Consider the following 13,033-nt stretch of genomic DNA (forward strand, 5'->3'; position numbering starts at 1 on the left):
ATCATAAGCCTGACTGTAGGTTGGGTGCAGCTTCTGCAGTGATGTGGTCTTTGTACCAAACCTTTAGTGGTGAAGAGGGAACTGAGCCACAAGGCAATTTAGGTCACCACAGACACTGTGGTTTACCAGTTGGTCCGTGTCCCTACCATCAATTTACCAGTTGGTCCATGTCCCTACCATCAATTTACCAGTTGGTCCATGTCCCTACCATCACCTGTGGTTATGACCTTTGGATAATGACCAAAAGAAGAAGATCACAATACCAGTGGCTGATATGAGTTTCCTTCTTAGGGTAGTCAGGTTTACTCTCCAAGATCAGGTGAGAAGTTTGGAAAGAGCTCAGTCACTGCTCCTCCACATTGAAAGGAACCAGTTGAGGTGGTTTGGGAATCTGCTAAGGAAGCTGAATCAAGGACATGCTGTGGAGATTACATCTCTCAGCTGGCCTGGAAGAATGATTTTATATGATAAGTGCTAACTCTGTGACTTCACATCTTTGGGTGGCTGTTCGGTACTTAAATGTGTGAGACTTGTTTTTTGACCAATTACATAGATCTCCATTAGACTTATAATATTTTGGATTTTTACTGTCTCTGTTCCCTCATGTACCAATATATATTTGGACTACAGGAGGTCTCATAAATGTGTTTGAGGATGCCCATGCAGCTGTGAAAATATTTACTAGTTTTGTACTTCCTTACACTGGACTAACCCATTGTATTTGTACTAGTGTTTACCATTTTACATTGTTATTCATTCATTGTTTATAATGACTCTGCACTTAGAGATCACTGCCATTAGATACCACAACACTGCATCTACTGATGTTTACTCAGCAGGGGAAGGTGTTCAGATATGAAATACCAAACATGCTACTGCAGGTGTCTCAGTCTTATTTAATTGATTTAAGATTCAATTGTGAAATTCTCTGTTGGGTATTTATGTTTCCAGGTTATTCTTATTTAATGGACCTAATAGTTTTGTGTGCGTTGAATGAATGATTACATTTATAAAATTGTTCTACTGACTTATGTATGATTTTTATGTTCAGGCCTGCTGATATTAGTGAGTAATTATCTTGGTTTCCCAACAGTCCAATTAAAAATACCATCTATTTAAAAAAAAAAAAAAGGTAAATTAAGAAAAGATGCACATAAGCTTCTAGCAATAGATTTGTGCCATTTAGAAATATTAACATGGAAAAATTTTTACAGAGGAAAAAAAAAAACACCCTTGTCTTGCTCACAATATGCATATTTTTAGGACTCATACATTTTATTTTACACTCACTGACAAGTTTTTTTTTTTTTTTCTGTGTTCCTTATGTAGCCTCAACCAAAAGTACAAAGGCGCTCTATGCAATATACTGTCTTTCACACTTTCATCTAACCTAACTGTGCCCCAAATAAATCAATATATACTGATCTTAACTGTGTGAGTTATCAGTTACAGTTTTGTCCCAATGGCAACTTTAAAGGAGTGAACTCAGAACTTGATAAGAACATAAGAAAATAGTGTTTTACTATTGAGAATTGAAAAATAGCAGTCTTTTCCCCTTTTAATTCCATAAAAAAATCATAAATTTCATTTGTACATTTCTCACTTCAAATTCTGAGCAGCAGTATGACCCAGACAGAAAAATTTGCTAAATGTGCAGCATCTGTATCCAAGAAGTTTTACAAAAGGATCAACAAATCAAACATACAAAAAAAAAAAAAAAAGATTTATGTTGATTACAGGAATAAAATCAATACAAGAACTAAAAATTAATTAATGACAGTTGTCCAGTCATCATGCAGTATGCAGTACTGTACTGAGATTGTGTTATAATGTAGTCATGTAGACTATGAGGTCTGTGACCCAGTCGGAGTTTCATATTAAAGAGAAACTATGCTTCAATATTACACTCAAAATAAAATCAAGGCTGATGACACTCTCCTTGATTTAATTGAGATTTTATGAGCATTTCCTCCTCCTGCAACATCCCATCCCTTGAACTGCAATGCAGAATCCCTACGCTTTCACCTCGATTCACTTTGTAGCCAGTTGAATTAGTGTCAGTTCATTTGCTCAAAACTAGTGACAAAGTCTCTGATCCTCTCTGTTCAGTGTCCATCATATTCTTTTTGGTCACTTACTGTGGGTGCTGCTCCTGTCTGCCTAAGAGCTTTTTAAAGCTTTTTAAAGCTCTTACTGTGTTACACAAAATATTCTCTTTTTTGTAGCATTTACTGTATGTGCTCTTTTAATTTTACTCATGAAGCACCCTAAGCAAACCAGCATATATGGAACCTCCAAGAGAGGCTCTGTGGTGTCTGTTAAATTAGTCTGAGTTCCTTACACATAAAAGTCAAAGGTCACTGTCCACCTGTTTCTGTAGTTTAGCTATTTTCTTTGGAAACTGAGTAACAGGTTTTTTCACTGGTCCCTTCAGTGCTTACAGACTCCAGTGTTTGGATGAGGTTTTCCAGCCCCCACAGGTAACCATCCTCCCGGTTACCCTCCTGCCAGGGAATGTCATGTTTTAACATCATGCCCTCCGGTATCGCTGTGGTCTTTCCAAAGTCAATAATCCAGACCTCTGCTTTGCCTGTGTGGTCATGGATAAAGAGGAGAGAGCTCCCAATGACCTAAGGAAAGCAAGAAGGATTTCATATTAGCTGTTGCTTTAATTTCCTCTATTCCTTTTTATCCACCAGTCCATAAGAATCCTATAAGTAATCCAGAGAAGTGACAAATGAAAACCTGACTAATGAATAAATGCTCGATACATGAATCAGCTTTAATACCAAACAGTAAATGGTTGAAATAATTAGCTAACAGTGGATAGGCCTAAACAGTTAAAACAGTCATCTAAAAGTAGTAGATATATCAGCCAGTCCAAGCTGTAATGCAATGAAAGTAATATGGTTTTCATGGTCACCAGGTCTCAGCCCAGTTTTTGAAATGCGTTCCACACTCTCCACTACATCACCAAAACAGCAAAAAAGATCTTTTTTTGATCTTTAAAAAAAAAACTGTGTTCAATCCCTAAGGCACCCAACTAGTTCTACTACTGCTCATATGTTTGCTTTTCTTAGAATTTGTTTACTTTTCCTTGAATTTATCACTCATCTCTAGGCATCACCTCATGTCGCTTGAAGAACTCTGATGTCTTTAGAGCCTGCTGGATCGCCATCAGTCTGCTCAGGTAAGACTTCTGCATTTCAAGAAAAAAACAATGACTAACAATAATCTCTGAAGCCCATGATTTAACTTCAAATGCATATTAAATTGTTCTATTTTAATATGGCTTTATTAATTCAAAGCTACAGTTCTTGCATAACAGCATGTAGACATTGTATATTTGGGAACCTCTCACCATGATAGAAAACTCAAACAGCATTACAGTGTGAATATTTGCTTTGCGCACTGCGGCTGGATTAACGCTGCAGTTTGCTTATGCAAACAATTGCTTAAACAATTTAAACACTCTGAGGCTATTTTCACCTGTTGTTAGAAAAGAGTATTCTCAACTGCTGTGTTTACAGTTGGTTTAGTCTGCCTACAGGCTTTCATTGTGCACATGCAATGTATAGTACGTTGTATGTGACCTGATATGTATGAATGTACCATATACATGTGTGCAGTAATGGACCAACACGTACTGTGATGTTAATGTCCCCTCCAGTAAAGTCCTTGAACACCTGGATCACAGCCTGCTTCGATCTGGTTTTCTTGAAGTCAGTTCGACATGTGCCATCACTTTTCTGAAGAGAAGAAAGGAGCTGATTAAGAATATTACACAATGTAAATGACCACATTATTTACTCGGGCTTCAAGCAGACATTTCTGTCATGTACTATGTGATTCAGCCAGACACTGCAATCTGTGCTGCTTAATTGAGTCCAATCTATGATTTGAATCTGTGGTTTTGTCCAGCTGATGAGTTAAAGTCAATATCAACAACTCTTTCAGCACTGTGTACTCTGCAACACCTCCTAGAGGAAATTTCTGGCCCTTTATGTTTTAAATGCTCCACTATCTTCACCAGCTGTTCACCAACTTTATCGCTGCTGAGCAGTTAGTGCAGGTTTATCAGACCTGCCTTCTGCAGCTGGACATAGCAGATGAGAGAGCGAACCTACACTGTGAATTTATGAGCCGTACACACTCAATAACCCAGCTTCTCCCAACACTGTGATTATTCCTAATAGTGTCCACTTGGAATATCATTCCCTCTACCTTGGTCCCTTCTATCCTGAAGCCCAGGGTGTTGGTAGAGCTCATGGTCTCCCTCCACTGCATGTAGCGAGGTTTGGTGATGCCTCGTTGGGAATGCTCCTGAGGGGTCGGCCCGTCGCTGTCCACCTCCACCATTTTGTTGTACAGGTCTTCCCTCGGCTTGGGTCTTTCGCGTGCTCGAACAAGCTCCTCCTCCAAGTATGTCCTGCAGCAGCAGAAAATATTTTCAGGCTTTCACACTTGCTGAAATGATTAGGATGCCAGATACAGACCTCTACAGCTCTTTCAAAGCAAGTTCAGTTTATTTAATTTAATTTATTATTTAATAATAACCCATGGGTCTTTGTTAATCTTAAAGCAAAACCTATAGAAGACCTTCCTTTACCTTTTTTCTTTTGCTGCACTAAAAACCAAAGATCAGCTCCTTTAGAAATCTGTTCCCTCATGTAAATGAAAACTGCCATTAGTGGGCTGCACATTCAAGAGCTACATACTGTGTGAGTATTACCAGCACATACAGTATGTATCAGCATGCAGATGTGAATTTCAGTTTCAGTTTTTGAGCTACACTTCCTCTGTGCTGAAGAGGGAAGTTAAGAGGAGACTCCAACACATAGCGTTTAAATGTGTGAAAGCCTGAGTGAGTGTTTGTGCAAGTTGGTGGTTTTGCAACTTTGTGGTTGACAGTGTTTTTGACAAAGGGGAGTCTCCAGGGACACCCTGACTGTGTCAGTGTATATGTGCCCGTGAAGCCTCAGAAATACAGAAAAACTGAATAGGCAATAAAGTCGTGTGTATGTCATTGTGTTTCTGCGTGTAAATCTGAGTTAGTGTGTCTGTTTGTGCTTGACTCACGGTGCATGTATTTACTTGTTTGAACCAAAAACAAAGCCGACACAGGGGTGAATGGTTGTTCCTGCATGGGTGTGCAACCAAGAACATGCACATGTTCACGTGTGCATTAATGCGTAAATGTGTAGGTGTGTGTGTGTGTGTATTATACCAGTGTTTGTGCATGTGTGTGTTTGCATTTGTGCCTGTGCACATGATACAGTGAAGCACCCCGCCTGCTGTAGCAGGAAGCCAAGCAAATAGCCTGCAGTTACAACAGGTGTTCCCTTGTAGAGCAAAAAATGCATCAGGCAGCACAAACTGTCACCAGCCTGCACTTGTTTCATTAATCGGTCTCAAAAGAACATGAGCATTGGACACAACAATAAACAACAAACATAAATACATTTTTAAAAGTTTCAAAAATTGATGCTTAGAGTAATGGAAATAAAAGAAATGGCATGGTTGACATGGTTACATATGTAGAAAAAGAAATCTAATGATTGTGATTAGTAAAAACATGAAGTGAAACATATTTAGTATGTGTGCATACCAGTAAATTAACATCTCACTTTCTTACCTTGCTCCCATTTTGCAGTCCATGACATTGGGAAGGTCAAAGTTTGCCAGCAGGTCGGTCATACGGAGAAAAGACTCTCCTTCTTTTTTCACAACGCCATAGTAGCCGGGAACAAATGGGAGCAGTGTGTCATCTGTCAGCTTCTCAAAACACTGCATCTCATTTTCAGAGAACTTCTTCAGTATGGTGCCCTCATCTCCTGCTTTGAAGTTGCCTGAGGAAAGACGCATTTCAGGAATTCACATACAGGAGGGGTGAGAAGTCTCCACCATGTATAGCTACACCAAGAATAACCCTTTTGAGTTAGCAGTGTGTTACAGATCTACAAGTGTTACAGGTAAACAGCAGGCCTGACTTTAAATGGCCATAAAATGTTTTTGATCCCAGTGTCTGTGGTGACCACTTAGCTTTTGTTTTTTTTTCTATTCCATAAAGCTGCCAATAAAAGTGACCCAACACTCATAAAACCAAACAGCTTAGAAGACACAACAGATTCTCACAATGGAGGCAACAAGAAAAACAGGACACTGGATTTCCCTGTCTGGGCTCTACAGACAGTAAGTGATGGTCTGAACAGTATGAGATAAGATCTGAGCAGGTCATACCTTTATGGCCGGCTAGCTGAACCCAACTTAATTTCCTCTTGTGAGCAGCACTGAGTGGCCAGTGGACGAATGCCTTTAACTTACCCCATGACTTGTTCTAGAAAGGATATATAGAAAGGAATACATTCATTGTGATGCACTGAGTCATGTTTCTGCATTTATCTGTGTGTGTGGGTTTTTCTTTCACGTAAATGATCGGACCAAGAAATAAGTAGTGGAAAGTCAATGACCTTGGGCCACTCTGTTTAAACCTGATCACATAGGCAATTCTACCTGGTAAATCTGATGCCCAGGTTTTTGGTTTTCCACTATGTAAGGCCTCCAATCTAGGTCAGTTAAATGTCATTTCTGTGGAAACACATATCTGACTTAACATCTGTGTTTAGTAACTCCAGCTGAGTGTGGTGATGAGTTCACAGACAAAACATGCCCTCTAAAAGTTTTATCATCTGAAGCACTAATTTACAACTTAAGATATTTTCGGGTTTTACAGGGCTGATTTTTCTTTTATATCCAAGAATAGTTTTGAATTTTACACTAAATGAAGCAGACATATTTGGTTATCCTTGTTCAAAATAACTTAACTTCAGAAAGGAAAACTAAGTTCTAGTACCAAATAACGCAGGATGGCCAGTGGGAAAGGTCTTTTTTTTTTTTTTTTTTTTTGTTTTGGCATCATATCTGTACTGAATCTTGAAAAAGAAAACAATTATGATGTGGGGGGGGGGGGGGGTTATCTTCTAAGCAGAAGTGTTTATTTTTTATGGTTGTTTCCATGTTTGTTTATTTAAAGACTTCTACCACCCTCCTTCTTTCGCTTTCTGACTATCAGTACACACACACACACACACACACATACTCAGGCAGAAAAAAAACAGTGACAGCTTGCATATTTCACAGACAAAGTAGTGCTTTACACTTATGTGAACTGTCTGCTTTTCATTTCTTATATAACACATACTTCAAATACTGAGATTTCTATATTTCTATACAGTGTAATTACAAGGAAATGAAGCAAATAAGCTAATGCAAGATGTTGAAGATGGAAATGTAGGCTAGAAGTGTGTTTTTAAGTCTCATCTTTAGGTCTAGGAGAAGTCATTTCATTTTGTGTATTATGATTGAATCAGGAAATGAAACAAGGACTGAGCTCATGCTTGACTGTCTCACAGTTCACCATCCTCACTAATAGCAGAACTCTGCAGAAGCAAGCCAAGTCTCTCTTAAATGTCAAATGAAATGCTTCACTTAGTGCCACTTGTTTACTGATAATATCACACCATTAGGAAGGTGTTGGACTTCCACAAATGAACATTTGCTTTCTTACTGCTAAGTCCTTATCTTTCCTTGCTTGTCTGCTAATGCAGACAGATAATAATGTGGAGTTATCATTAATGCTACTGATTGATTTCATTTTGATTGAAATACACTGTGACAAAAATACTTTCATCAACATCTTTTGCATGACCAGGGGGAGGTGTCACGAACAAACGCCGTGATTGACTCTCTATACTTTGGTCATCGAGAAAAGATGACGGCGATCACACATGATCCAAATGTTCTTCTATCATTGTATTTGACCCTGCTCGCTAGTCTCACTTCGCACTTGAAGGCTGCAAATGTACCACCCAGACCACACACAGACAGTGGTAACATCAGCCTAAAGTCAGTATGTTTAGGGTTTTGGATTAGGGTCATTCGTTCCTGACTGAACAATTAGTTAGGGTAGAATGTATTTCAGGACCGCATAGGGTTTTCTGTTTTTTTTTTTTTTTTTTGGCGTAGTTGGGGTTAAGTCATTGTCAACATCCTACTACTACTATATTTACCTTCTTGGGCCTTGAACTACTAACTCATAAACAGCTGAAACCTAGACACTCTTTTTTTTATCAGAAGTCGCAAGCAAGAAAGAAAGGTTGGAAAACAGTAGCTTAATCCAATAACAGTGCATTGGATTTTACAAGTTTTTGTTAACTGGGAGAAACAGAACATTAGGAACATTAGTTCCACCTGAAATGTAGCAGAAGAGAAGTCAAATATGGCACTGAATAGAAATACTCAGGTAAAAAAAAAAAATGTAGTTGAGTACAGTCACTGCATAGGAAAGAGTTACACAATCAACAGGAGGGCAGAAAGGTTTTTTTTACACTCACAAATTCAAAAAGACTCTGCCCTAATGTTCTGTTTCTTCAGCATCCAACTTACTTGTTTTCTGCTCTGACAGACACACCTTTTCTGTATAACACACAGGCCTGTTGGCCGACTGACTCAACACAATGCTGGTCTGAGCAGGCAAAGTAGTCAAAAGCAACTCTGCAAACACCCAGATAGCTGAAAGCAAATTTCACCAGTTTCCAGGGACCGGGAAGAACGTTGAGAAGACGTGACTCATTCAGACAGATTTTGTTGGCTCATGCCTGCTATGTGAATCTGTATCTTCTCCATTAAGTGTGAATGGAATGTAAACCACTGACTCATTATCATATTAACCCCATTGCAACGTTGAACCTGTTTGCTCACTCACCTGCCTGTTCTCTGCTCTATTGTATTTCCATTAAAAGACTCTTTCACTAATAGACTATACCCTGTCTTGCGCAGCATATTTATTAAAGTGTGAAATACCAAAAGGTTCCGACACACACACGCTTTTTCGACTTCCTGAAGTGGTTCTTTGTTAAATGTCAAAGGCCAAGGCTCAAATTGGCTACTGACCACAAAAACAAAAAAAAAAAACATTATTACACAATGATATGATAGTTTCTGCTGTACTGTGAGTGTGTGTGGGGGCGACGTGTGGGCGGAAGGGGCAGAGGCACAAAGGCTGCTGTTCTCAGAGGTGACATGACCAACATCTTTCCATTTTAAGTTGAAATTTTCCAAAAGAGCCAATAAAGAGCTTCCAATAGCAACACCTTCATTCTTTCATGCTGAGCCTCACTTGAATGGACAGTGTTATGTTCAGCAACACTCTCTCTTGCACATGAACAAACAGGCTTAACAGGCAATGTGTATTCAGCCTCTAAAAGTGACAGCTACAGACCATGTATGGAGAAGCCAAAGGCAAGTGCCAGAAAAACACACGCCCAAAGAAAAGCCTGAACCTGAGTCTAAAGTGGTGACAGTGTAGACAAAAAAAAAAAGCAGATTATGTTGTTAACTAGTGCTGAAACACTCAGATGACTCACTATGATTGCAATGAACTTCCCTACACATCTCGTGAACAGATAATCAAAAAGCTCTAAAGCTGCAGAAAATATATGCTGTTCTGTTCAGATCTAAATGGAAAATCTCAGAATTTCTGCCTGTGAAAGGTATAAAACCGTACGAATGCACATATGACCATGTTTAGTAAAACTTGTCAGCCACGAGTCAAAACTTTATCAGCCAAGAATGTCAAAGGTAAACAAATTTCCACCCTCAGCGTATATTGAACTAAAGGCCAATCCTTCAACATTAGTGTGTGTGCTGAAGGAGGGGCGCACAGTGTTAAAGGTCAGACCTTACAGGGACAAAACATTAAATTTAATGCCGTGCTGAGCTGACATTTATCTTTCAATTGATGCATCTGTATAGTTTTAATGAGTGTATATGATTTTCTCAGATGAGCCAAAAAAAAAAAAAGAAAGTCATCATTGGTTTAGAAATGGTCTAATATTTTATCTTGTGTCTCTACCACAAGGCTTCACTGATAATAGCAGATGAGAGTAAACTCTGACAGTAGCAGTCCAGCACCTCTAACACAACAAAGGTTATCTGGTGTTCGGCAGATTCTTCATGTTGGTTTCAGTTCGTGCTTTTAAGTGATGTGAAAGACTTTGATTAAACATGAGAGATGACATCACTTCGACGTGGACAATCAAATTTCCCCGAAGTGAGCCTGCACTTTCTGCCAGACAGAGGACTAGAAAACTAAACTGTGAACAAATCCTGTCATCACTCTGGAATTGTCCCGTTCCTGCAGTTCAGCTGATCCCAGAGGTCTGCAGGGAGGAAGTGACTGATGTTGACGTGCTGGCTGCTGTGCTTCACTATTTCTTGTTTTCAAAACCTTGCTGTAACTGGGTTACTATAAAGCATGTAGATTTGCAAATATACAGGTCAAGGATGGCAGACTGAAATGTTTATTTGTCCCAGGGTGCTCCATGCAGGTAGCTCTCAATTCATGCATTATATAAGAGAAGAGTCTTTTTATACAGGGGAGCAACAGAGTGTTTGAATTATTTAACAGTGTAATTGGAAAAGTGAAGAAACCAGAGTGTATTCAGTTGTAAACCTGTACCTGTGACTCATGGAAACAGAATTTATGCAGTGTTTTAAAAAAACCTTGAGTCTTTGGAAGTTCACTCACCTCCCCAGTCTCCACCAGATGCTCTAAAGTGATGATGCCTTTGCTTTTGGTCTCGTTGTCACTGAGCAGGTCGTCCTCGGACTCGGACCTCGCAATAGAGGATTCCGTAGAGGAGATGGAGGAGTTGGACAGTTTCCTGCGCAGTTTAACGTCCACCACATCATCCCAGTCCCCCTGCTGCATCTCCCGGGAGGAGCCGCTTCCCTCCGGGGTGATGGTGACCTGCGGTACCCGGCGCTCATCCATCACAGCCGGCGCTCCGATTTTTGACGACGCGCCAATTTGAGCGGTTTTCTCAAGGAGCTCATCGCAAATCCGGGGAGACTTCCCGGCTGTTCTTCGCTCTACCCGTTGGCTCTCGCTCGTTTCACTTCCAGAGAGCCCAAGGTCCTTGGAAGTCTTTCTCTTGCACTCTTTGGGCATTGGAGACCTAAATCCGTCGTGAGAGCGCACGACGAGAGACGCGCGGCCGCTTCACCTCAGCTTTCAAATCTGGTCATTTCACTGTCAGAAAGTCAAGGCGCGGTTTGACTTCAGGGATTCAGCCGATCCTCCGCGGCGCCTCTTTGCTGATTGTTGTCCGAGCTGTCACACACTGAAAAGCTTCCGCCCGCCTCTCTCCGTTGCGCACGGCCGTCGCTGCGGGGAACCCCTCTCTGGCTCGTGCTTCTACGCGGTTCAAGCAAACTCACTTACACAACTGTCCAAGTTAATTATCTTCCGCATTACCTTTCTCGCTTCCTGGCTGAAAAAAATGAAAACAGCTGCTTTAGTTTTTGAACCTATAGACTTCCTCCTGAGCCTAAACTAAACTGAATCTAAAGTCAAACGCGCTAAACGCCACAGCTGCACGAGGATTTTGCTGTAGTTTCTGCATCAAAGATATAATTCTGCAAACACACACACACACACACACACATACCTACATAATAATCCTGTGAAGGCTTTAGACTGAGTGTAGTCTGCACACCTGGTAGACGAGGAAAATGACAATATGCAAAAGTAAAATTCACGCACTCACTGCAATGCAATATTTCAAAATAAAACGCTGAACACATAAAAAAAAACGTGCAGTCGATGTCGCCGGACAGAATCACGATGCATTTACAACCTTTTTTTTTCTAAGTGTTTATTACAAAGGTATTATCCAGGAGGTGACGCTCTTGTGCAGATTTATTAACAAAAAGCAAAGTGTGGAAGTGAGACGAGAAAACGAATCAGTGAATTACTGTAACTGTGAAAAACTGAGCAGAAGATTCAGTTTTAAAGTTCACAATAGTTTCCATGTTCCCTTTGTTACCCAGAAACACAGTCAGTCATTGGTCAGCTGACGTTCAGGTACATGTGACAAACTGATACATGATTAGTTTGATTTCTTTCCATCTGTGTTGACCAAACTATGTCCCTTTACAAATGTTTCAGGTATTACAAGTGAGGTGAGAAAACTTAAATCAATGTAAAAATAATTTTATGTTTACCATCATACAAAGTGCAGAGTCTCTTTCTGTACTTCCAGACTGACTCCATGATGTTGAGATCAGGGACCTTGTGAGGGCCACACAGAAAGTGAGCATGAATACAGTCAGCTATTGTTGTTTGACACTCTGCAGCATCCGGTATCACATCATTTTTCATAGCTGAGTGTGTGAGACATGACAAAAGGTGTGAGCATGCAGGTTTTTACAGTTAAAGTCTGAGGCTTTGTTTCTTTGTAGGGTTGGTTAGGCGTGGATATTAAAGACAGCCCGTTACCAGGGCTTTCACCTAAACTGAAGTCCACTGCAGGCTGACTTTAACAAAGACAGCACTGTACCCTAAAAACACAGGATTCCTACACACAGCTTTCACTGACAATGAGACAATGATCTGAACATTTTCCCAAAATGAATAAATTATATCAAAAAAGAAGATAGTAAAGTCAAAGTAAGTTCAGATTGTGTTTTGAAAGTTCCGATTTAGGCCCAGCCTGTCAAATCAATTTTGTGCTAGATTTAAAGACCCATAAAAATATATCCAAATGTTATCATATCTATATAAATCATGTAAAGACATTATTTACATTTTCTGACTATTTTCTAGTATAAACCACTGACTATGCTAATTAATTTAAAATATGAAAAATGCTATATAAAAACAAATAAGCAGACTCTTGGCTTCTTTAATAGGAGCAAAGTGGTCCACTGAAGGCAGCATGGTGGCTGAGTGGTTAGCACTGTTGCCTCACAGCACCCTCCCGGGTTCGCAACCAGGCCTTTCTGTGTGGAGTTTGCATGTTCTCCCTGTGGTTGTGTGGGTTTTCTCCAGGTACTCCTGTTTCCTCCCACAGTCCAAAAACATGTATGTCAGGTTGATTGGTGACTCTAAATTGTCCATAGGAGTGAGTATGAGTGTGTGAGGTTGTTTGTCTCTATGTGGCCCTGTGATGGACTGGTGACCTGTCCAGGG

General features: G+C 40.0%; 1 protein-coding gene across 2 annotated transcripts; it reads right to left on the bottom strand.

Moving 5' to 3' along the window:
* Positions 1–1,532: 1,532 nt before the first annotated feature.
* On the bottom strand, positions 1,533–11,625 carry itpka (inositol-trisphosphate 3-kinase A). 2 transcript variants are annotated; one of them, XM_026307589.1, is made up of 8 exons: positions 11,511–11,625; positions 10,589–11,333; positions 6,241–6,337; positions 5,636–5,849; positions 4,225–4,429; positions 3,648–3,749; positions 3,128–3,199; positions 1,533–2,630 (listed from the first exon to the last, which is right to left on the bottom strand). In XM_026307589.1, the coding sequence occupies exons 2-8, from the start codon at positions 11,009–11,011 to the stop codon at positions 2,382–2,384; spliced, it is 1,362 nt and encodes a 453-aa protein (XP_026163374.1). In that variant the 5' UTR covers positions 11,012–11,333; positions 11,511–11,625; the 3' UTR covers positions 1,533–2,381. The 2 variants fall into 2 exon arrangements, with proteins under 2 accessions (XP_026163374.1, XP_026163382.1); XM_026307597.1 differs by having other exon boundaries at positions 11,515–11,607.
* Between the last annotated feature and the right edge of the window lie 1,408 nt (positions 11,626–13,033).

The sequence above is a fragment of the Mastacembelus armatus genome, chromosome 22 (genome assembly GCF_900324485.2).
Source record: "Mastacembelus armatus chromosome 22, fMasArm1.2, whole genome shotgun sequence".
Classification (NCBI taxonomy): domain Eukaryota; kingdom Metazoa; phylum Chordata; class Actinopteri; order Synbranchiformes; family Mastacembelidae; genus Mastacembelus; species Mastacembelus armatus.